This window comes from Pituophis catenifer, unplaced genomic scaffold (assembly GCF_029215685.1).
Source record: "Pituophis catenifer annectens isolate HBS135680 unplaced genomic scaffold, rPitCat1.0.hap2 SCAF_8, whole genome shotgun sequence".
Taxonomy (NCBI): domain Eukaryota; kingdom Metazoa; phylum Chordata; class Lepidosauria; order Squamata; family Colubridae; genus Pituophis; species Pituophis catenifer.
Genome location: NW_027256888.1, coordinates 33,880,275 through 33,906,749, shown reverse-complemented (window position 1 = coordinate 33,906,749; position 26,475 = coordinate 33,880,275). Strand labels below are relative to the sequence as shown.

The 26,475-nt window shown below is 36.8% G+C and overlaps 1 protein-coding gene across 1 annotated transcript in view; it reads left to right on the top strand.

Annotated features, from left to right (window-relative positions):
* Positions 1 to 23,673, top strand: part of GLRA3 (glycine receptor alpha 3) — a 77,260-nt gene extending 53,587 nt beyond the window's left edge. The window contains exons 4-9 of the mRNA XM_070948547.1: positions 6,143 to 6,366; positions 8,429 to 8,511; positions 12,992 to 13,129; positions 14,834 to 15,048; positions 15,816 to 15,962; positions 23,392 to 23,673. Coding sequence (XP_070804648.1) covers positions 6,143 to 6,366; positions 8,429 to 8,511; positions 12,992 to 13,129; positions 14,834 to 15,048; positions 15,816 to 15,962; positions 23,392 to 23,673 — 1,089 coding nt within the window. The remainder of the gene's footprint in view (positions 1 to 6,142; positions 6,367 to 8,428; positions 8,512 to 12,991; positions 13,130 to 14,833; positions 15,049 to 15,815; positions 15,963 to 23,391) is intronic.
* The last annotated feature ends 2,802 nt before the right edge of the window (positions 23,674 to 26,475 follow it).

The window sequence follows — 26,475 nt, the reverse complement described above, 5'->3', positions numbered from 1 at the left end:
TTGGAGTTCAAGTGGATGATCAATTGAATATGAGCCAGCAGTGTGCAGCAGCAGCTAAAAAGGTTAATACAATCCTGGGTTGTATAAAGAGAGGCATAGAATCAAGGTAACACGAAGTATTAGTGCCACTTTATAAAACCCTAGTAAAACCACACCTGGAATACTGTAACCAATTCTGGTCTCCATACTACAAAAAAGATGTTGAGACTTTGGAAAAAGTTCAAAGAAGAGCAACTAAGATGATCAAGGCCTGGAGACTAAAACACATGAAGAACGGCTGCAGGATTTGGGTTTGGCTAGTCTAAGGAAAAGAAGAATTAGGGGTAACATGATAGCAGTATTCCAGTATTTGAAGGGCTGCCACAAAGAAGAGGGGAAACAATGGTTGGAAACTAATCAAAGAGAAAAGCAATCTGGAATTAAGGAGAAACTTCTTAACAGTGAGGACAATTAACCAGTGGAATAGCTTGCCTTCAGAAATTGTGGGTGCTCCACACTGGAGGTTTTTAAGAAGAGACTAGACTGTCACTTGTCTGAAATAGTATAAGTTCTCCTGTTTGAGCAGGGGGCTGGACTAGAAGACCTCCAAAGTCCCTTCCAGCTCTGTTCCATCATAAGGGAGCTCCTCAATATTTACTCTGGCTACATAACTAATGTTATATGAATTTACAACTATATACCATGAAGCCCAATATATGCTAATTATGAAAATTAAATCATACAGAAATTTTGAGCATCTGCAGAGAGGGGCATTTTTTACAATATTTTCAACATATTTTGAATAAAAATTGAGGGTCAGCTTATCTGAACATAGGATTTGGATTTACATTTTTTTCCTCTGTTAGCATAAATTGTCTGAGTTTTGTTTTGCTGTGTTTTATTTTGCAAAGCTGTGAAGCCCACTCTGATCTAATGGTTGAAAAAATGTGATTATAGTTCTGCCATTTCCAGCAGGAATTACCAAACAGCAGCGTTAGATATATATTTTTTTAGAAATTATGGATAATATTTGTAGCTCAGGTTGTAAATTTAGGCAGAGGTTTGTCCTCCAAGCTTGCTGCTTGGCTCCAGACATTTCGTTATCAAACTAGGTAACATCTTCAGCAGGGTTTTGGAGTGGAGTGTCCTGTTCATTTATATCATTCTGGGTGATCAGTTGGTCTTGTGACTGATTGACTCACAAGACTGATAGAGTCACAAGACTGATTGAATCACAAGGCTGATTCTAGTCTTATGACTTCTGACTGGTTGTTGTGATGCATGAAATTCAACAGGTGAGAGAGTTGTCAGTTCTGTCATCTGTTGGTGGTTTGGATGGTCTGCTTCCTTATTGGTTCATACTCTGATTCTAATTCAATATGTTTGTTGATGGGCCCATTGGTAGAATGCCAGGCTTTGATAAATTCATGTTCCTGATGGGTTAGGGCGTGGCCAGTGACTTCACCTTTATTCCAGTCGAACTGATGTTGTTTGTTGTCGATGTGACTGGTGATCAGGGACTTCGAATCATGCCATTTGATAGCCAGCTGATGTTCATGGATTCTGGTTTCCAGCTGTTGTCTGCCCAACATAGAAATTGTTACAATTGTTGCAGCTGATTCTGTATATTACCTTGGTGCTGTCTTCTTTCCGTGTCCTGTCTTTGATTTTTGTAAGTGTTTCCATCTGAGTGTAAATGTAGATTTGTGGGCTGTTGTTATTCCTAGGGGTTGCAGTAGCCTGGCAACCACTTTTAATGTGTCTTTTATGTATAGCAGGATTTGTTTCCATGCTGTGCTTTTCTGTGTGGCTTTCTGGATTTGGATTTCATCACAGTATGAAATTCCTGGGATAGCCATTGCAGAGAAAAACATTGTAGAGGTATTTCTCCTCTGCTTCTCTTAGGGATTTGGTGCTGCAGTGTGTTTTGGCTTTCTTGAAGAGAGCCTGGACACAGCTTCTTTTGTGTGCTGTGTTGTGGTTGCTGGAAAAGTTAAGGATTTGATTCATGTGAGTGGATTTCTGGTATACCGTTTTAACCAGTTCTATATCAGACAGACAGGAGGGCAGTTAAAAACCAGAATCTATGAATACCAGCTGGCTGTCAAATGGCATGACCTTGATCATCAGAAATACTGACAACAAATGGAATGGAACAAAGGCAAAGTCATTGGCCACACCAAAAACCCATCAGGCACTTTACCAAAGCAACGGATCCATTAACAAACATATTGATTTACTACCAGCATACAAATCTATAAGGAAGCAGACCATCCTAACTACCGATCGATGACAGAACTGACCACCACCTCACCAGTTGAATTTCACGCCTCAGAGCAACCAGTCAGAAGTCACAAGACCAGAATCAGCCTTGTGACTCAATCAGTCTTGTGATTCAACAAAACCATCACTCAGGACCTATATAAATGATTAGGACACTTCACCCCAAAACCCACTGAAGATGTTATCTAGTTTGGTAATGAAATGTCTGGGAGCAAAGCAGCAAGCTCAGAGGACAATTTTTTTTCTTATATGTTGATTGATTATATGCCATCAAGTTGGTGCAACTCTTAGTGACTACATAGCTTTTAATGCATGACTGATTATTTTAATTATATAATTGTATAATGAATTACTATGAATAATTATAATAATTAATACAATAAGGAGAATAATTGAAAAGGTTTGCAAATGGACACCTAATATGCAATGTTTAAAAGAACCTATCCTGCTTAATTTGGAAAAGAAAGTTACTGGTTCATTTAATTTTAACCTGCTTTTCTTCCAGTTTCCTCACTGTACAGACTCATGTGCCCACATTTTGAGGCAGGCTATGATTCTTATTAAACCTACCATCTGCAGGTGAGGCATCAGAGGTGGCTCGGGAGTTCATGGCTTCCATGGTGGCCATGGACCTGACCCAGTTAGTTAATGGCCCCACTCACATAGGGGGACACACTCTGGACTTGATTTTCGTCTCTGGTCAGTGGTTGAATGATCTTGGTAGAGGGGACTTAGACATTAAACCCTTGTCATGGACAGATCATTCACTCCTTCACTTGGACTTTCCAGCCACTTCCCCCCACCGCAGGGAGACAGAACTGACTAGATGGTTCCGTCCAGGTGCCTGATGGATCCCGAAAGATTCCTGATGGAGCTTGGGCCGTTTCCTGAGACTCTGGCACACGACTCAACTGAAGAGCTGGTGGCCGCCTGGGAGAGTGCGACCGCCGGGCTTTGGACCACGTCGTGCCTTTATGGCCTCTGACCCAATGCCGATCTCAATTGGCTCCATGGTTCTCCGAGGAACTGAGAGAGATGAAGCATCGGAAAAGATACCTAGAGAGCATCTGGAGGACTAGTCAATCCGATTCTGACCAGACACTGGTGAGGTCTTATATCAAGACCTACATAGTGGCGATAAAAGTGGCGAAATCTAACCATTTTTCCTCTCTTATCGCATCTGCAGAGAACTGCCCAGCCGCCCTGTTTAGGGTGACCCACTCCCTTCTTCGGGGGGGGAGTGTGGGAAGATCCCTTGCAGGGTCGAGCTGAGGATTTTGTGCAATTCCTGCATGATAAAGTCGCTCAGATTCGGGAAGGCTTGGACTCAGACTGGATGAGTCCAGGGAAGCAGACGAGGTTAGGTCTTGAGAATATTATCTGGGAGGAGTTTGATCCTGTGGCTCCTGAGGATGTGGACAGGGTTCTGCGTAAGATTAGTGCCACCACATGTTTACTGGACCCGTGCCCCTCCTGGTTGGTACTGGCCTCCCGGGAGGTTACACGAGGCTGGCTCCAGGGGATTATAAGTGCTTCTCTGAGTGAGGGTGCCTTTCCTGCCACCTTGAAAGAGGCGGTGGTGAGACCCCTCCTCAAGAAGCCTTCCCTGGACCCAGCGGAATTAGCTAATTACCGTCCGGTCTCCAACCTTCATTTTGTGGTGAAGGTTGTTGAGAGTGTGGTGGCATGACAGCTTCCCTGGCACCTGGATGAAGCTATCTATCTAGACCTGTACCAGTTGGGCTTCAGGCAGGGGTACAGCACAGAAACGGCTGTTGGTGGATGATCTCTGGAGGGCTCGGGACAGGGGTTGCTCCTCTGTCCTGGTCCTATTAGATCTCTCAGCAGCTTTTGATACCATCGACCATGGTATCATGCTGCAGCGGTTGAGGGGGTTAGGAATAGGGGGCACCATCCTGCAGTGGTTCTCCTCCTTCCTCTCCGACCGTTTGCAGTTTGTGTTGGCAGGGGGGCAGAGGTCGACCTCGAGGCACCTCACATGGGGAGTGCTGCAAGGATCGGTCCTCTCGCCCCTTCTGTTCAACATTTATGTGAAGCCGCTGGGTGAGATCATCCGTGGTTTTGGGGTGAGAGTTCATCAGTACGCTGATGATACTCAGCTGTACATCTCCACCCCAGACCACCCCAACGATGCCCTTGATGTGATATCTCGCTGCCTGGAGGCCGTGCGGGTCTGGATGGGGAGAAATAGGCTCAAATTCAACTCTTCCAAGACCGAGTGGCTGTGGCTTCCGGCGTCCTGATATAGTCAGCTGGTGCCATCGCTGACTATTGGGGGTAAGTCTCTGCCCCCCACAGAGAGGGCTCGCAATCTGGGTGTCCTACTGGACACACAGCTGTCTTTAGAAGAGCATATGACAGCCGTGGCCAGGGGGGGTTTTTATCAGGTTCACCTGATTCGCCAGTTGCAGCCCTTTCTGGACCGGGACGCCTTGCGCACGGTCACTCATGCCCTTGTCACCTCCCGGCTGGACTACTGTAATGCTCTCTACATGGGGCTCCCCTTGAAGAGCACTCGGAGGCTCCAACTGGTCCAGAATGCGGCCGCGTGGGTGGTTATGGGCGCAACTCATTGAGCCCACATGAGACTCCTCCTGCATGAGCTGCACTGGCTCCCAGTGGTCTTCCGGGTGCGATTCAAGGTGTTGGTCACCACCCTTAAAGCGCTCCATGGCATAGGGCCCCAGTACCTTCGAGACCTACTTCTGCCACCAATAGCCTCCCACTGGCCAGTCCGCTCCCACAGAGAGGGTCTCCTCAGGGTGCCATCGGCCAAGTTATGTTGGCTGGCGACACCCGGGGGAGGGCCTTCTCTGTGGGAGCCCCTGCCCTGTGGAATGAATTACCCCCGGAAATGCGTAAGATCTCCGACCTCCGTGTATTTTGCTGTGCCCTCAAGACCCTGTTGTTCTGTCAGGCCGGGCTATCAATGTAATGATTTTAAATTGGGTGTTTTAAATTTTGGGGTTTTAAATCTGAGCCGAAATTATTTAATAATTTTAATTATTTTTAATTGATGTCTGTCTTTGTGCTTTTAATAGGCTGTACACCTCCTGAATCCTTCGGGAGAAGGGCAGTATAGAAATTAATTTATTTATTTATTTATTTATTTATTTATTTATTTATTTATTTATTTATTTATTTATTTATTTATTTATTTATTTAAAACCCTAAATCCAGTCCTGGCACTCATCAGTCCATCACATGGTCCAATCACCATCCATCCCATCTTGAGACACCACTTCAAGCACTCCTTCTCCAGGTGCAGGATTGTCCTGACCGTGACCAAAAAGAAGAATGCTATTTTGTTTAACTACATTCCCTCTACTAAATCCCCCCTCCTAATTTTCCAAGCATAGGAGGGTGGCAGCGTGGAAGCTTCCAGTGTTAATATGGCTTCCAAAGCTAACACCAGCAAAATTTGGTTATTTAGTAAATTATTGTTAAGTAAATTAATTATGTGGCACTATATCTGAATCCAATCAGTGTATTTATTAATTTAAGAAAGTAGACTATTTCTTTCTGATAAATGTATAGTAAGAATTGTAAATATAAGGTTTATGTAGTAATCTGTTTACGCAAGTGTGAAATTAACTTATGAATATTCTGCTTTGTGTTTATGCAAAATTTTAGAATTTTGCTTTTATACAAATTCCTGGAGAAAATAGAGATCAGAATGTGCTCATCCAATGGTTAGGTTTCATACAATAATATGCCAAGTATTTTAAAAGTATATTTTTAAAATATGTGTCAGGCTAAATAATTTGTTTTCATTAATTGGAAAAGTTAATTATTGTTCAATTAAATGTAAGAGTAAAAGGAACTTTCTTGTTTTCATTTTTTGTTTTTTTTCCCTTAGGATTATCGAGTGAACATTTTTCTCCGGCAGAACTGGAATGATCCACGCCTTGCTTATAGTGAATATCCAGATGACTCTTTAGATTTAGATCCATCCATGCTGGATTCAATCTGGAAACCTGATTTATTTTTTGCCAATGAAAAGGGTGCCAACTTTCATGAAGTAACAACTGACAATAAATTGCTTCGAATTTTTAAAAATGGAAATGTTCTTTATTCTATCAGGTAAATTGTTGAGTACAAAAATATGAGGTTATAGCCCAATTTCAAAGTAATCTAAGTTCCATTTAAACATAATGATTGTTGCTTTTATAGATTGTATATTTTTCACATTGATGTATATAAGTATATAAATTGATCTTCAAGATAAAAAAATAACGTGCAATTATTGAAAATTGATTCAAATGTCATAAGTTATACAGAAACAATAACTGATTCCCCCAAATGTTGGAAATTTTACTTTTGAAAGCAAAAAGGCAGAACTTTGCTAAGGCTAAAATATATTAATTCTTAGTGTAAAATTAAGTCAGACATACGATATTTTGTGATAACGAAAGTGATAACTTCTATACTCTTGTAGAATGGATCAGTTTTCTTTCACTGGCTAATCATGCTGTAAACAAGAAGCACACATGTGTACCTCAGCAACCATCACCATTTCGTTTATATTCCCAGAATCCCTATACAAAGTACAACCACAATATTCAGACATTTTTAGGGAAGGGAGTAAAAAGGGGGAAAATAAGTTACTATAAATAAACATTACTAGAAGCCTTAGTAGGATTTTTAACCTCAAATTTCCCCCAGTGCTTAAAGAGTTCCTTTGCTACAAAGCCAATTTTCATGCTTCTGCTCTAAGCCATCTATATTTGTTGCTATCAAAAGCTTGTGATAGAACTGCATCCAATATTTAAAAATTCTGACTTTTCCTTAAATGTTCCATAACTTCATTGCATATATGAGGTTTAAAGTATAGTTTATTAGCATACAAGACATTGCAGAATACACATGTTGTAGATTGCATTGATTCTGAATAAGGGTTTAATACTCCTTTGCCTGTTCAAAGATATTTACTTTTTTCAAAATGTATCTGGATTAGACTTTCTAATCATTTGTTCTTTATACTATATACTGTATCAGTGATGGTTAACCTTTTTGGTGCCAAGTGTCCAAAGTGCGTGCGCGAATGCACGTGCGCGTGCCAGAACCCCCAAAATGCAATGTGAGCATCCCCGTGCATACGCCCTGCCCCCACACATGTGTGCACGCCTCCATGCTTGCTCCCCACCGTGCATGCGCCCTGCCCCACAGCCCCCTGTTTTGGCTTCCAGGTTGGTGCAGGAGGCCTTCCAGGCCCAAAATGGGGTACAGGGGGCCACACAAGGCAATCCCCCCATGTGCCCCACCCCCCTGCACATGCACAGCAGAGACCCAAAGACCAGCTGGCCATCGGGAGGCACACGCACATGCACGGTACAGCTGGGCTAGGGCAATGGCTGGCATGCCTGAAGAGAGGGCTCTGTGTGCCATCTGTGGCACACGTGCCATAGGTTCACCATTACAGCTATATATCATCTATTGATTCTCTGTCAAAATTCTTCCATTGATTCTTCTAGATTTTTAAGTCTACATTGAACACAGGATAACAAAGATACTTCTATTTGAAATGAAGATTAATATTATTTGAAGCAAAAATGATTCATATGGCTTTTATTTGAAAGCCTGAATATGTTGTTTTAATAATAATTTCACAAATCACTATGGAAGATACATAGAATTAGATTATAATGTACCATACTGCACAAATTGCATGAAGAGAATTCTATAAAAATACAAAATTTGGAGATGTTTATTCATAAATAGATTTCTCTGATTTTATGAGGCTTGTTTCAAAGGTGGTATTCAGCCAGTTCAGACCAGTTCCAGAGAACTGGTAGCAGCCCCAGCTTAATGCCGTCCCATTTAGCCACGTTTTTTAGGCTGGGCGCATGTGCGGAAGGCACATGCGTGGGGTGAACCAGTGGTAAGACTATTGGAAAACCCACTGCTGGTTTGTTTCCAAGAAAGGTTGATAAAATTGCAATTTTAAAATCAGTTCTAAGCATTTGGAGTCTAATACAAAGACAACTTTATAATATTTAGTCATTTAAATGAATTGTAGTTTATTATTTTGTATTAATTATACATGTGCTAGATTTGCCAACTTTCCTCCTTATTGTAGATGGATGTAAGGAAATATATGTAAAGAAAATAATATTTTTGCTTCATTTGCTTTACCTTCTTTCAGGCTGACTTTAATACTTTCCTGTCCAATGGATCTCAAAAATTTCCCAATGGATGTCCAGACCTGTATAATGCAACTGGAAAGTTGTAAGTATAAATTAATATATTCATAGAAAAAAGCCATGAGATACATTATCTACTATTATTTGTGATAATATGAACTTTCATGTGCAGGAAACTTCTTTTTCCATGTTCAAATTATGCTCCTACACCTCCCAGTGTAAGCCAGTGAAGTAAGAAATTTGGTAAATTGTAAGTCCCAATACATTAAGTGATCACTCAATTGAGTAATAATGTTTGGAAAAAACAAACATTAAAGATCACATAATCTTGGCAGAGAAGACTGTTTCCTGATAGAAAATGTCACCATTAGTCATGGGGAACTAATTAGTTAGGGGAAATTATTCATAAACCCCAATGAGACAAGCTTCTGCTATACCAGCAATTTTCAGTTTGAGGGAAAGATGCAAGTTTATTGGGAAATCTGTATTTTCAGCCAAAAATTAGCATCAAAATCCATGCTCATACCAGAATTTTAAGTATTCCTGTTTCCAAACTAACCTTGGTTAATGGCTAGGGCAACAAATAGGGCTTCAGCTCTCCAGAATTTATTTGCACTGCAACCTACTTAGAATTTGGGCCAAAAAGTTTGTCTCAAAAAGTTTTCATGCAGCTGATATTTGTTCTTTAATAAAGAAGAATCATTCAATAGTAGTTCTGGAAGATAGCTGTGCTACATAATCATGATGTGGGTCAAGGTCATTCTGGAGTAGAAAATCAGCCAAAACATTTCCAGGTCAATACTATTTCACTTTTTGATGAAAAACCATAAACCCAAACCCTATTTCAGCTTTGATGAAAAAGAGTCCAGACCAGTGGTCGGTTTCAAAATTTTTTACTACTGGTTCTGTGGGTGTGGCTTGGTGGGTGTGGCATGGCTTGGTAGGTGTGGCTTGGTGGGTGTGGCAGGGGAAGTATACTATAAAATCTCCATTCCCTCCCAATCAGCTGGGACTTGGGAGGCAGAGAATAAATGGGGGCAGGGCCAGTCAGAATTTTTACTACTGGTTCTCTGAACTACTCAAAATTTCCACTACCAGTTCTCCAGAACTGGTCAGAACCTGCTGAAACCCACCTCTGGTCCAGAACCTGCATTTCTGGAAAAATGATAGGAAGAAAAAAATGGTGCCAGAGTAAGGATTCAGGGGAATTACATCTAACTCATAGAAAAGTAACATACTTCATCATTTATTATATAATAAATTCATTATATATACATCAGTACAAAACCCAACTTTTATTTCACATATTCTTTCAAAGGAATAGGGAAATTTATTCTCTCTATATATCTGAGGAAAACATGTAGTTCATCAGTGATCTTCATACAAAATATGAAGATAAGAGGGATCCAAATGGCAGCTGTGGTCATTCAGTTCTTTCTGACTCAGTGGAATAACCTCTAAAGCAGGGCTGTCAAACTCCCGGCCTGTGGGCCAGATGCATCATGTGCTGGCCATGCCCATGCCTGGTTTAGCAAAGGAGAAAAAAGTCCCGATACATCACATGACGCTGCTGTGACAATGTGAGTTTGACACCCCTGCTCTAGGATTATCTGACAGTAACTGTTTTCCTGAGCATTTGTAAGCTTATATTTGTGAGAGATTGTGGTCACTTTGTCTTCTGTCAGCCTTTCTTTCAATAGCTTTTATTTTCCAAACAACAGGGTCTTTTCACTATCTTTTGACTTAACATTATATGTACAAAATAGTTACCTTTAGTTTTGTTATTAATGCTTTTCCTGAGTTGTCTTGTTTTCTTTTATTTAGTACTGAGGTTTTTGTTTTTCTTCTTGTTCAAGGTATTCTCAACTATTTTGTCACATCACAGTTCAAACACATCATTTTTTGTTTAGATTTTCTGATCCAGTTTTCACAACTACGGTATGTAACTAATAAAATCATAGCATACTGCTGTCAGTATGTTTTCTTTGCATTTTAATATTTTGTTTAGATCTATCATAGTATTTTTCCCATGTAGCAGATGACTCTGTTTCATGACTACACTTACCCTGTAATTTTTAAGCCTATCAAGAGAAAGCTTAGGAAGATTCTTTAACTTTATCTTTTAACATAGGTTGGAAGTTCTTGTTGACAAAATCTTAGCTATTTTTTATTATTGGCAGCAGAGCAGCTTCTGTATTTGCTTTTATCTTTGACAAGAAATTCCTTGAGTCTTCCTCACTCCCTATCATTGTGGTACCATTAACATTTCTGAGGTTTTCTTGAATTAAATAAATAAGGTTTTTATATCCATATTGATGCAATCCTTTCCAATTTTGAAGATATTTATTGTCCCATAGCCCATTTTAATAGTTGACTCTTAACATTATATAAATTCTTTAATAGATAAATGGTCAGTTTTGCTCACATTTTAAGAGGATTCTACAATGAGGAATATACAATGTATTCTAAACTCTTTGTATAGGAAATAAAGAAAAAAATAAGGATCTTTCTGAAGTTCCTTCAATTTACCATTATCTATTAGAAGTTAGCAATTTGATATTGAAAGCCCATTTTCACTCCGGTTTGTATACCTAACTGTTTTGGTTCCAGTTATTCTCAAGATCTGAATTGCAAAATCTTTAGCTTTATCTTACTACCACATGTGATAAGTGAAAACATTTGGTAGTTTTGTCTTTTCTTAGTACTACTTTTATTTTTGTCTTCAAATAGCAATAGCATTTAGCAATAACACTTAGACATATATTCATTTACATTATAACCACTGCCTCACTACGGCTTTTACAAATTGATCCTTTCTAGTATTTGAGGTATTGCTTCAACTTCCATACTTTCCTACAAACTGTGTTTAGTACCTTAATTGCATCACGTTGTAAGATTTTAAATAATTCTACTGGTGTTTCTATTATTATCGATACATATATATTTGTTGTTAGTTGCGAAGTCATGTCCGATCCATTGCGATCCCATGGACAATATGCCTCCAGGCCTTCCTGTCCTCTACGATCCTCTACCATCCTCTGGAGTCCATTTAAGCTCATGCCTACTGCTTGAGCTCCATCCAGCCACCTTGTTCTCTGTCATCCCCTTCTTCTTTTTCCCTCAATCTTTCCCAGCATTAGGCTCTTCTCCAGTGAGTTCTTCCTTCTCATTAGATGGCCAAAGCATTTGAGTTTCATCTTCAGGATCTGGCCTTCTAAAGAGCATTCAGGGTTGATCTCCTCTAGGACTGACCAGTTTGATCGCCTTGCAGTCCAAGGGACTCACAAGAGTCTTCTCCAGCACCATAGTTCAAAGGCCTCAACTTTGGCGCTCAGCCTTTCTTATGGTCCAACTTTCACAACTATACATTGCAACTGGGAAAACCATAGCCTTGACTATATGCACTTTTGTTGGCAGGGTGTATGTACATACATACATACATACATACATACATACATACATACATACAGTACAAAATAGTGAACATATCTAATAATCCTGCTCCAATTTTTCCCCACCACAATTTTGTAAAATGGATTGAGCTGAAAGAGGGACTGGCCCAAAGTTGGCTTTGGGAAGTCTCCTGGTTTTTAGGCCAGCATCTCAACCCCTGCACCAAATGGGTTCTCTGCAATTCCTGCAACTTTGTCTTTAGCAATATTTTATAGAAGCCATTTTACTTTCAGAACACCTGGATCTAGCTTCCTCTTCTGCTTTTGGGAATTTATGATCTCTGTTAGCAAAAATAAAAGAATTAGATGCAGGTCAGAATTCATAATGCATATCTCTAACATCATCAGTTATTAAGTTTAATAGAGTGTTTTTCTTGAAGTGGTATAATTGTAATTAGATTTTATATGAACTTACCACCATAATAACTTCTATACTATATAATTAGTTGGATCAGATTCTTATTAAATACAGATATCCTCAACTTACAACCACAACTGAGCTCCAAAATTTATGTTGCTAAGTGAGACATTTATTAAGTGAATTTTGTCCATTTTATGACCTTTCTTGCCACTGTTGTTAAGTGAACCACTGTAGTTGTTAAGTTAGAGACAAGTAGTTACCTGAATCTTTGCTTGTCAGAAGGCTGCAAAAGGTGATCACATGACCCTGGAACATCATAAATATGAACCAGTTGCCAAGTGTCTGAATTCTGATCATGTGATGGGGCTATAAGTGTGGAAAATGGTGCTGTTGTAACTTTGAATAGTCACTAAAAGAACTGTTGTAAGTTGAGGACTATCTGTATATGATAAAATTATTGGTATATTACTTCAATCGAGGCAAAAGCATGTCTTAATTTATGAATTAAAATTAATAAAGCAATGACATGACTGGTTCAGAAGTTGCATTTTCTCATATAATACTTCAGAAGTTCATACACTTTAAATTTCACACACATAATTTAATATGAGCCACATGTAAGTGATACAGAGATTTTTATTTGACAACGGTATTGTTTTTTATATTTGATCCTGCATGGTTGAATTGGAGAAAATGTTGGCATTAAATGTGTGTTAATTTCCATTCAACATTTTTTTTACTTCCTTTCCTAGTTGGTTATACAATGAATGATCTTGTATTTGAATGGCAAGAAAATGGTGCTGTACAAGTAGCTGAAGGACTTACTTTGCCACAGTTTTTGTTGAAAGAAGATAAAGATCTTTGTTACTGCACAAAACACTACAATACAGGTAGGAAATCTACTCAGTGTTTTGACAATTGAAAGAACATTGTAACTGTTTGTTCTCCAAGCATATATTCAATGTGTAGTTAATCACAGAGTAGTAATGATTCTTGGGCCAAGGAATATTTATATCAAGGAGAAGAGTTTCATAACACACATCTTAACTTCAACATGGAGTGGCAATTGAATAGGTAATAACATCAATCACAAAATATTAGGGAACAGAAAATCTAGTACAGTGAAAGAAATAAAGTCAAAGTTTTTTTTTTTTCTAGGAAAATTGTAGAATTTAGAGAATTTGCATGAGTGTAGACAAAATTAGGTAAAAACATTGTACATGAGAGTCCTATTTTATAGTATTTTGAAGGGTTTTGTCCTCAGTTTCAAATATATGATTAGTTTTATTAAACTAATTTTATTTTAATTTGCTACCTCCAATTTCAGGACTATAAAGGAGAACATAAATATTGATATTGATATTAAAAAACTAGAGATAGCTGATTCAGGGGAAAAAAACTTCCTATGTCATTATGATAAAATAATGATTCTGCTGCTGCTCCCCTATGTTTTTTGGCTTTACAAATGTTTTACATCTGGAATGCTGCTGGATATTTATCAAAGCAGGAAATCAAGCATCGTTATGACCACTGGGAACAGCTGTGCTTCTGCCACTGTTGATTAAAGAAAATGATCATAGTGTAATAAGTAGGAATAGTAACATGTTGATTACCTCCGATTTTCAAAGAAACAATTATTGTTGCATTTTGCACATATTTTTGCATTCCTTTTGTTTGTTGTTAGCATCAACCCTACAAAGAAGCAAAGTAAAGTGAGTTTTAGACAGCTAATTGTTATTATTAACATTATTACTGAAGTAACTCCATCTTTAATTATCTATTTAAATCTCTTAAAATGAATTCTATTTGCTTTAAAGTTATTTAAATGGATATTTTCTGTAGATTATTCTATACAACTCTCTGTAACATTTAACTGAACAAAACTGTACATTGTGGGACTTCTTTTGAACCAAAGTACGACAAATCAGTTATCTTACAGAATGTGTCCAAAATTCAGTACCTTTGATTCCTGTGGAATTGAAATTCAGCAGATTTTATAAAACATTTTATGACATTTAAATTATCATAAAACAGTTTCTGATACAATACAAAATGTTCAAAATGGGTTATTTTCAGGGAAGATACTGTCAATTTTTTCAAGGAAATTCTGTCATTGTTGAAGAAATTGAGAAATCTGATAAGGAAATATCTGTGAAAAGATGACCCAATGGGCCACAGGTTCCCTAAAGTAAAATTAAATCTGGATTCATCCTGGAAATCCTCACAGGATTTTCTGCCTCATAACCTTGGGCACTGGGGAGAATTCAGCTGTACCCAAGTTGCTTACAAAGAGTTTGACTATTATAAGCATGCAATTTGTTTGTACTACTCCACGCAAGATTGGTTTAATCACATTGACTGGAATTCACAAGCAGATCATTAAATGCTCTTATTTCCAGGAACTTGAATGAGAACTATGGGAGTTGTAAAATACAGATACAATAAATAAAAGAACAAGTATATGAACAATTAGTGAGGCATGTTGTAATACATTACAAACAAAAAGTATTTGACATTATTTTGTCATTGAATCAAGGGCAGCTGATAATGGAATAAAACTGGTTCCTCTAACAGTTGTTCTCTGTTATAATCAGGAAAGTTTACCTGCATTGAAGTTCGATTCCATCTTGAAAGGCAGATGGGATATTATCTCATTCAAATGTATATTCCCAGTCTCCTGATTGTCATACTATCATGGGTGTCGTTTTGGATCAACATGGATGCCGCTCCAGCTAGAGTGGCTCTAGGTATAACAACGGTACTCACTATGACAACCCAGAGTTCAGGATCACGGGCTTCACTCCCAAAGGTGAGTCCTTCTGAAAGTTTTCATTTTGATTGATTATAGATAATTGTTTCTCATATTACGGTAACTGTTAAAACTGTTCTTATATTATAAATATTAAAGTTAGTTGAATATAGAAATATAAATATGTCATTGCATCTTACAAGATATATACTGTATATTTCTAAATAAGGTAGACTTTACAATATAGTATGGATTACTATTTTATTTTTGTAACAGGGTTCTACATTTCTTTCTGTAATCATAGCTATTATTGACAAGTAGCATTAGTCAAGCCATCAAATATCCATAGCCATAAGAACAGTGAGTTATTATTTTAAAAAAATGAAAACAAACTAAATTATTTTATTTCATTTTACAGAAAACAAATTGTGGCAGTTATGTCTATCTGATTTGTTTACCTGATAATTCTTGTAGAATGATGCAAGCCATAAAGCATCATAAACGGAATACCAAACATTCAATAATTTGAGTCAAAGTTTTCTGCCTTTCACTATGAATAAACTGTGATGGTTACTTCAGGTGATCTAGCATATTTTTGCCTAACATGGAATGTCATAAAGATAAAGTCTTAAGATACTGTTTTGACACTAAAATGCCTTTCTAATAATGTAGCTTGTAGGACATACATATTTTCCTCTTTAATCCTTTTGTTGCAGTTGACTCTTTACTATGATTTGAATAGACACATTTTCTTCCCTTGACATTTGGAGACATTACACTGTCCTATGTTTTTATACCAGCAATCTTCTACTCTGTACTATCTATAGGTATCATATGTCAAGGCTATTGACATCTGGATGGCTGTTTGCTTGCTTTTTGTGTTCTCCGCACTTCTGGAATACGCAGCTGTAAATTTTGTGTCAAGGCAACATAAAGAACTGTTAAGATTTCACCGAAAGAGAAAGAAGAATAAGGTAAATATGACAAGCACAGGTTACAGAAATATAAGCAGCAACAAAATTCTGACAATTTTATAACAATGATAGATTGTTCTAAAGTGTCTTGTAAAACAATGACATTTTAGACATTGATCTAGAATGACATTTTGTATTTGGTTGACACAAAGCATATGTAATTCATAAATTTTGTGATGTCTTCAAAATAAGGGTTTAAAAGAATTAAAAGAATCATGTAGAGGTTTCTGCAAAGTTTAATGTCACCAAAATACTAAAAGATTGATTTATTATGGAAACAGATTATTTGAGCTATCTTAACATTATTTCCTACAATCATTCTATGGAAGAAAAATGATTAATATAGTTAGCTTTTTAAATGAAGAGAAAAAGGAACTTGTAATGCAGTTTTCTTTTTATGTGGGTGGGAGGCAAGAAGAATTACTTCATGTCAAATAGATGTTAAAAATGTGAGGCATATTACAAGGGTCAAAACTATTTTTTACACCTCAGAATTAATTTTAAACAATGATGCAATAAACTGAAGATTTGTCTATGTGTTTTTGACAACATACAATAGAATAGCAGAAGGCAAGGTATCCAAAGAGTATCATTATACCATGGGAATTATAAATGCCATGGTTGATTTTAATGGTGAAATTCAATTTTTTTTACTGCCGGTTCTTTGGGCATGGCTTAGTGGGCCTGGTATGGCTTGGTGGGCGTGGCTTGGTGGGCATGGCAGGGGAAGTATACTGCAAAATTCCCATTCCCTTCCCACTCTGGGACCAGCTAGACTGGTATCTGCCAGTTCTCCAAACTACTCAAAATTTCCACTACCAGTTCTCCGAAACCTATCAGAACTTGCTGGATTTCACCCCTGATTTTAGGGTAAGTGGAGGCAAAATATATGCAGGGAGTAATGAAGAGTGGATATAGAAGTTTTTCTATTTTAAAGATTTTTTTTCTGATTCTGTCATAAGTACCTTAATATAAGGAAGTGTATTAAATAACACTAATGTATTAAATAACTATGAGATTTCTGCATACCCCTGTGATCTTTATACAATCGTATAATGGGAATGTCAAAAAAAACAAGGATTATATCTGGATTACAGTATAAAGTGCCAAGTAAAGCTGCACCAATGACTATGTGTGGATGTTGCTTCTTTGAAATTGTAAGACATATTTCTCTTTCCCTCGGACTGAGTCTTTACATGACATGGGTACAGATTATCTATGCTGCATATTCCATTACTTCATATTTGAGGTAACACAGTTAAGCCCATTTTCCCACACACAATACTGGATTTACACTACATTAAATATTAAATCATAGCAATGAAAAGGCTCTTCAATATTTATGAATTGTTGGCTAATTTAAACAGCTGGTTTGAATGAATATCTGTAGTTTCTTAATGTTATATTTTACTGTGCTACAATTACACATCTACATTGACAGTCTTTTTAAAGAATTATATTCTGTCCAGCCCCAATAGTTCAGCTATTGCAGTGACTAAATCAGTTCCTCCAGATCCATTTCTATGTAACGTGCACAAACGTACTCAACACATTATATATTTATTTTATTTTATTTTATTTTATTTTATTTTATTTTATTTTATTTTATTTTATTTTATTATTTATTATTATTTATTATTACTTTATTCAATTTGTATACCGCCCTTCTCCTAGTGGACTCAGCGCGGTGCACAGCCAGAACTAAAACATATACCAATACAAAATTTAAAATTATTAAAAGAATTACATACTTTGGCCCAAATTTAAAACAATTCGAATTAAAACCCAGTGACAGATTAAAAGCTAAAAAACTAAAAAACTAAAAAAAGGGGGGGGAGGTTTTCACGCCAGCCCTGCTTGATGGAAAAGAAAAGTTTTCAGGGCACGTCGAAAGACCCGGAGATCCGATATCCTTCTTATCTCCGGGGGCAAATAGTTCCAGAGGTCAGGAGCTGCCACAGAGAAGGCCCTCCCCCTGGGGGTCGCCAGCCGACATTGCCTGGCTGACGGCACCCTGAAGAGTCCCTCTCTGTGGGAGCGTACTGGTTGGTAGGAGGCTATCGGCGGCAGAAGGCGGTCCCGCAAATACCGCAAATACCCAGGTCCTATGCCATGGAGTGCTTTAAAGGTGGTAACCAACACCTTGAAACGTGCCCAGAAGACCACTGGAAGCCAATGCAGCTCACGCAGGAGAGGTGTCACATGGAAGCGACCCCAATTCAAATAACATATCCCTGGATAGTATAAAAATATTACTAAACAAAAATATAAAATAAAATAACACATACAATTATTAGCAATAGCAATGGCACTTAGACTTATATACCACTTTACAGTGCTTTACAGCCCTCTCTATGTGGTTTACAGAGTCAGCGTATTGCCCCCAACAATCTGGGTCCTCATTTTACCCACCTCGGAAGGATGGAAGGCTGAGTCAACCTTGAGCCTGGTGAAATTTGAACTGCTAAATTGCAGGCAGCCAGCAGTCAGCAGAAGTAGCCTGCAATACTGCACTCTAACTATTCGGGTTATGCTCACTTTAAATTTCCTTCTCTTGGTTTTGTGGACTTCAATAGTTGCAGCAAATCCATAAAAGCATTTTGTTTGCTTGTTGCCACGAGCCACACATGTGAATTGCTATATTAAGTTTTCGCAATTTTTATGAATTGGTTTGGCTCCATCTGCAGGTTTTCAAAGCAATTTTCTACATGGCTGTATTCATTTGACTGTTTGATGTAAAACATTTTTAATCAAGCTCACTTGTGGATAATTCATTGATATACATACTGTATATGCAAAAATCTTCTAAAAACAGTGGCTTTTTAAGAACAACATATGTCATGAAGAAATGGCATGACAAATTATCTGATGTGATGACTTGCCAAAATTAAAATGTAAATTGGCCCATCATTAACTAGAATCACAATCATAAAGTTTGAAGTGGGCATTTAGGTGATCATGTCCTACTCAATGCAGGAATCTAAATTAAAATGTCTCCCACAGATGGCTATTTTAGCTTTTTTGAACACATTCAGTGAAAGGAAGCCTACCACCTCTCTGGTTAATTAATTCCATTGACAAATACATTAATGTTTTTTCTAATGCCCAATGGAATCTGGCTTCCTTACTTAAATATAAACTATCATGTATATTGCACTCTGGAACAAAGGAGAGAGCATGTCTTCCTATGGCATCCTTTACCCAAGAGTTTAAAGAGTCTTACTACATTCTCCAGGCCTGTTGTAAGTACAACAGTATTTACCTTTTTCTTTGTAGCCACATGACACTATATAAATTTAATAAAACATAAAACATAAACATAAACATGGAGAGGTCATATTTACATTCCAAGATATTTTCCCCACATTTAATATTCAAGTAACAAATCAGCCCTTGGAGGCAGGCCAGTTTAGAGTCACTTTCAAATTTCTTTCTAACATTTTCTTCTTTTCTCTGCCTGAATTAACATTTTGCTAACTTCTCTAAGGTTATCTCTGTAGTTGCCGAAGTAAAAAATATCATGAATAAATACAAATTAGTAACATAAAAAATAGACTAGTAGTCCAAATCCAACATTTAGACTGATCCTTCTCCAATGAAGTAGCACATAAGCTCTACAGTTTGCCCTTTAACTACAACAAGTACAGCTAAATTTAGGTGGATACATGATACCCTTCTAAAGTTTTAATAAAAGTCGTGTCCGATTCTAGGGCATAATGCTCATCTTTGTTTCTTGGCCAAGGGAGCTAGTGTTGCCTGAAGGCTATTTTTGTGACCACGTGACCAGCATGGCTATATGCCAAAGCACATGGAATGCTGTTATCTTCCCACTAAAGTGGCACCTTGCAGTTAGTAATAATTCCTCATAATATTAAGGAAAACAGACTTCTAAAAAACATTTAATAGATAGGAGTTAATTTACATTTTTTGAATCACAGAACTTGGATCAAAATGGAAACAAGATACAGCTGGGGGAAAAGCTGCAGAAATTGAGGCAAGAAAGTAGCCAAATATATCTATAGAATATGGTAAAATATCTACAGCATATAGTAAAAAGTTTCACATTGCTGGCCTCAACTATGCAACTGAAGTTCTGATGGTTTTTTATATATACTACAGTCAGGTCCAGAAATATTGGGACATCGACACAATTCTAACATCTTTGGCTCTATACACCACCACAATGGAGTTTGGATGAAACAAACACAATGTGCTTTAACTGCAGACTGTCAGCTTTAATTTGAGGGTGTGTACATCCAACTCAGGTGAACGGTGTAGGACTTACAGCAGTTTGCATATGTTCCTCCCACTTGTTAAGGGACCAAAAGTAATGGGACAGAATAATAATCATAAATCAAACTTTCCCTTCTTAATACTTGGTTGCAAATCCTTTGCAGTCAATCACAGCCTGAAGTCTGGAATGCATAGACATCACCAGACGCTGGGTTTCATCCCTGGTGATGCTCTGCCAGGCCTCTACTGCAACTGTCTTCAGTTCCTGCTTGTTCTTGGGGCATTTTCCCTTCAGTTTTGTCTTCAGCAAGTGAAATGCATGCTCAATGGGATTCAGGTCAGGTGATTGACTTGGCCATTGCATAACATTCCACTTCTGTCCCTTCAAAAACTCTTTGGTTGCTTTTGCAGTATGCTTTGGGTCATTGTCCATCTGCACTATGAAGTGCCATCCAATGAGTTCTGCAGCATTTGGCTGAATGTGAGCAGATAATATTGCCCAAAACACTTTAGAATTCATCCTGCTGCTTTTGTCAGCAGTCACATCATCAATAAATACAAGAGAACCAGTTCCATTGGCAGCCATACATGCCCACGCCATGACACTACCACCACCATGCTTCACTGATGAGGTGGTATGCTTAGGATCATGAGCAGTTCCTTTCCTTCTCCATACTCTTCTCTTCCCATCACTCTGGTACAAGTTGATCTTGGTCTCATCTGTCCATAGGATCTTGTTCCAGAACTGTGAAGGCTTTGTTAGATGTTGTTTGGCAAACTCTAATCTGGCCTTCCTGTTTTTGAAGCTCACCAATGGTTTACATCTTGTGGTGAACCCTCTGTATTCACTCTGGTGAAGTCTTCTCTTGATTGTTGACTTTGACACACATACACCTATCTCCTGGAGAGTGTTCTTGATCTGGCCAACTGTTGTGAAGGGTGTTTTCTTCACCAGGGAAAGAATTCTTCGGTCATCCACCACACTTGTTTTCCATGGTCTCCCAGGTCTTTTGGTGTTGCTGAGCTCACCGGTGCAGTCCTTCTTTTTGAGAATGTTTCAAACAGTTGTTTTGGCCATGCCTAATGTTCTTGCTATCTCTCTGATAGGTTTGTTTTGTTTCTTCAGCCTAATAATGGCTTGCTTCACTGGTAGTGACAGCTCTTTGGATCTCATCTTGAGAGTTGACAGCAACAGATTCCAAATGCAAATAGCATACTTGAAATGAACTCTGGGCCTTTTATCTGCACATTGTAATTGGGGTAATGAGGGAATATCACACACCTGGCCATGGAACATCTGAGAAGCCAACTGTCCCATTACTTTTGGTCCCTTAACAAGTGGGAGGCACATATACAAACTGCTGTAAGTCCTACACCGTTCACCTGAGTTGGATGTACATACCCTCAAATTAAAGCTGACAGTCTGCAGTTAACGCACATTGTGTTTGTTTCATTCCAACTCCATTGTGGTGGTGTATAGAGCCAAAGATGTTAGAATTGTGTCGATGTCCCAATATTTCTGGACCTGACTGTATATGGAAGATACACATCCAAAGTAGACAGAGCATCAATATACCATGTTTCCCCAAAAATAAGACCCTGTCTTATATATATATATATATTTTGAACCCTGAAACAAGCGCTTGGCCTTATTACCATGCATTCAAAAGCCTGATTGGGCTTATTATCAGTGGAGTCTTATTTTGGGGAAAACAAGATCCTGTCCCAGCCAACATCTTCACTCTTTTATCACATTCTGTAGATACTATAAATTTTGTTTAAATACCATATTTATTTATTAAATTTGTTTGCTACCCATTTCACTGTGGCAATAGATACCATCTCTTGAAAGGAAAATATCTCTGAATTTAAGATGATTATATGTCATAAAGGAAGAATGAACATTAAAAATAGTATAAAATTATAGAAAATCTTGGAAAATGTCCAATATTCATCTTATTGACTCTGACACCAATTCTTGACATTCTTTTTTTTAAAATGTGTGCATTTGACACACATATTTTATTTTTATTGCTTTAATACACAAAAAGAGACTGAAAAAGAATACAACAAAAACAGAAAAAAATGTATTAAAATATATTACTAATGGAGAAAATAATTCAGTGCAATTTTAAATACATCATAAAATTTTGACCACACATTCCATGTCATTAATAAAGGGCCAGTTTTAAATCAGAAAGCAAATACTTATTTTTGATCCAAGATTGCACATATATATTACACCATTTTTCCGATATCATTCTTTCGTCTTTGCCCCATGCTGAGTAAACCTGTACTTCTTTAGACAGTTATAAATTTTACATTGTGGCACATAATTGAAAAGTATAAGTCATATTCTAAACCAGAGTGTCTAACCCTAGCAACTCTTAAGAGTTTTGGACGTCAACTCTCAGAATTCCCCAGTCAGCATGACTAGCTAGCGAATTCTGGGAGTTGATGTCCACAAGTGTTAAAGTTGCCAAGGTTGGTCACTCCTGTTCCAAGTAGTATAGATCTTCTTCAACACCATATTAGCAAACTTGAAAGGAGAAGCTCATGTCATATGCGTACACCACCCATTTTTATATGTGACAAACGTGTATACTAATTTACAGTATATACAGTATAGGTTGACTTTCTGCCGATAGTAAACATTCTTTCCCATAAACAAAATCACTCACATATGTTCACAGGCAGATGTATGTTTTTCTTGAAGAAAAAAAAAGAGAGAAACCAAAAGCAGGTTAATGATAGAGTAAGGGAAAGGAGTTACTACACATGAAAAGAAACAAAAAAGAAATAGGGGAAATGATAAAAGCAGAAGGCTATGTAAGAGTAAGAGATAACAGGACAGGGAATGGAAAAAAAGACAGAAGAACCCTATTTCAAAATTAAAAAGTCAAGCAGCAACAAATCTTCAAGCTAATATTTAAAGACATTTCCTACACTTTGCAGCAGCAATGTTTTTGTTTTCAATAGCTTCTTTATTTTTACAAGGGATACCATTTTTTCCCATTTATATTATTTAGACAAAAAAAAAAAGAAAATTTTCTTATAAACACAGAGTTTCCTTTTAAAAATGAAGATGTAAATTTGACAAAAAATATTTAGGTTCAAGAATTCTAATTCTTTCTTTCTTTCTTTCTTTCTTTCTTTCTTTCTTTCTTTCTTTCTTTCTTTCTTCTTTCTTTCACAGGATGATGATATAAGGGACAATCGGTTCAATTTCACAGGCTATGGAATGAGCCCACCATGTATACAAGCAAAGGACGGAGTGGTTCCAAAAGGGTCCAATAATCCAGTTCAGTCTGCATCCCTTACTCCTGAAGAAATGAGGAAGGTATTCATTGATCGGGCCAAGAAAATTGATACCTTATCCAGAGCCTGTTTCCCTTTAGCCTTTCTTATATTCAACATTTTCTACTGGATTATCTATAAAATTGTTAGGCATGAGGACATTCACCAAAAACCAAATTAAGGTTTTCACTTTTCAACAGATCTCATTTTGATTACAGTGATAAAAATCAGTACAGAAATACTTTTTAATGAACAGAAGCTCGATGGAAAAAAAAAATACCCCAAGAAACAAAATACTTATGTGACTTGCTATGCAAAGTCACAATGTCAGGTGGGGGAAAAAAGATATCCAGTGAAGATGCAGCATAATCTACCACAGTATTTCTACTTGTTATTAACTTTAGTTTTTCAAACTAAATGACAATGCTGTTTGGTAAAATTTTACTGCCAATCTTTCTACATATTGTTAAATAATAATATAGTATTCTTTGAAGTCCTTGTTATAATTTTTAATTCAACTATATTTTTTTAATCTATGAAAAGGAAGTCCCCAAAGTCCTTAGATAAGTGCCATACGATCAAGCCTCCTTTAAATTTTATAAGTGAACACTGTTTTGAGTCTTGAGTCTAAAAATGTTATCTATTTTAAATAATGAAGCTTGTTTTCTAGATTTAAGGACACTGCCAATGGCCTTTGTATTAAACACAGAATGCATTTTAGATAACACACTGAAAAAAGAAGCTGCATGCAAATACAAATACATGCAATCCACAAATCAATTATTCTATGAAATTATACTGATGTTTCCTTTAAACGTGTCAATTCTATTCTGAAAACAGATAAACTGGTAATTGCCAGCCATATAACAAATATGATTGACAATTGAATTCAAATACAAGATTTTTGACATACAAAAAGGCAGGCTAGGTCATTGCATATTATTCAGCACAATATTAGAAATTTTGATCTTCTATTAAAGCTGGGTAGGGAGTGAGGGGGAAAAAGACAGTAGCCCAAAAGATGGGCAGGTATAAACCTTTTATATTATCCTTATAAAATCACAATGTCATAAATTTTAAAAATGTATTATTTATTTGTTTGTTGGTTTATGTATTTAGAAAATTTATACAGCTGCCTATTCGCTCACAGTGACTCTAGGCAGCTTACAAACAATAAAAACACAGTATAGGGAGAAAAAATAATCTCCATTCATCCACCCTTGGTGACAACACAATCAAATAAACCATTTGATGGGCTCCATTCCACTCTGGGTTCCCCAGGCCCACTGTCAAGTCTTCAGGGCCTTATAAAACAGTGTCAAAGTAGGAGCCAGTCTAATTTCTGAAGAGATGATATTCCAAAGGGAGGGAGCCACAGAGAAGGCCCTTCTTTTGGATCCTGCCTATACCTCCATTTGGGACAGGACTCACAACATTCCTTGCCTGCCCACTCTAATAGGTTGGGTGGATGTGACTGGCAAGAGATGTTCCCTCAGATAACCATCTCAGATATTATGATAGTATTTCCAATTCAGTACCATATTTTTCAACAACAATTTTTTTATTGCAATTTGTGACATAGCTTTGACAAATAAACTGGCCCTAGTGCAATTATTTGGCTCTAACTATTATTAGATAGGAGGCGATTTACCCATCCATTTATGTAAGCACTCATTAGAAATAATATTGATCTGAGAATGTTAATCATGCTTAAAACGATTCAACTTATAGATAACATATACTCAATTAATTATACTGTATACCTGCTTACTGAAAAATTAGTACCCTTGGAATCAAATAAATGTCTGAGGTAAATAAATTTAAAATCTGTCTGATCCAGCATTCATTGACAAGTCTAATAATAAATACTTAAATAATTTTAAACCACTTTTTCCAAGAAAACAGTTAACATATTTAAGGATAACAAAAGGTTCTTAACAAATCTATAAATTGGCTGAGAAAAAAGATAAATCTTCTACTCCAAATATTGTTTGGAGGTCACTATGTACATTTTGAATCAATATTTTTCATTGAAAATATTTTAAAATATCAAAAGGCTTTTAATTTGTTTTTTATCTGAAGTGGATGGACTGAATCAATGTTAATTGCAAATATTAAATCATTTGTTGGATCAAAAACTATTTCTTGGATTAAAAAAATATCTTAATGATGTATTTCTGGGATATTTTACATCCAAGTTATTGTCTGTTTACAAAAAGTAAACTGGGAAATTGCTTACTACTTTTTAAATACTATAATATAAGTCTACTCTGCATTTAATGGACAATTAAAGGTGGATTTGGATTTAAAGATTTGAAAAACCTTTGCAAAGTCTTTTAGTTATACAAATTCTAAAAGTATGATCCATTTTGTCATTCTGACTTAATCTTGCAATTAAATTGATGCCTCCTTATTTGCAGTTATTAACTAATGTTTTATATGAAGTATAGTGTAGATATATTTTAGTGAGAGAAGATACACTTCTCAGAAAATAAAAAGGTACTCATATGGATATTCTAATTTACTCTATAAGAGAAAACATTCACACAGACTGAATTATTCCAACAAATTAAGATAGTGTTTTCAGAGGGACAATTGACATGAATTGCTTCTTCAATACTGAATATTGAAGACATACTGTATAAAAATATTTATTTTATTTAAATATATACAAACTATAGTAAGTACTTTTAGGAAATGAGGAAGAAAAAGAATATTCAATTAAAAAATTACCCCATTTAATAATTGGGATTAATAATATTTATAATTATATTAATAATAAGATTATTTATTTATTTTTTATTTATTTTATTAGATTTATATACCGCCCTACTCCCGCAGGACTCAGGGCGGTGAACAGCCAGATAAAACACATAAATTACAAAATGTAAAAACAATATAAAATCTGATTAAATAATTTGGCCCGTGACAATTTAAACAACCCTAATGTTTTTAAGACAAAATTAAAATTCATCATTTGAAT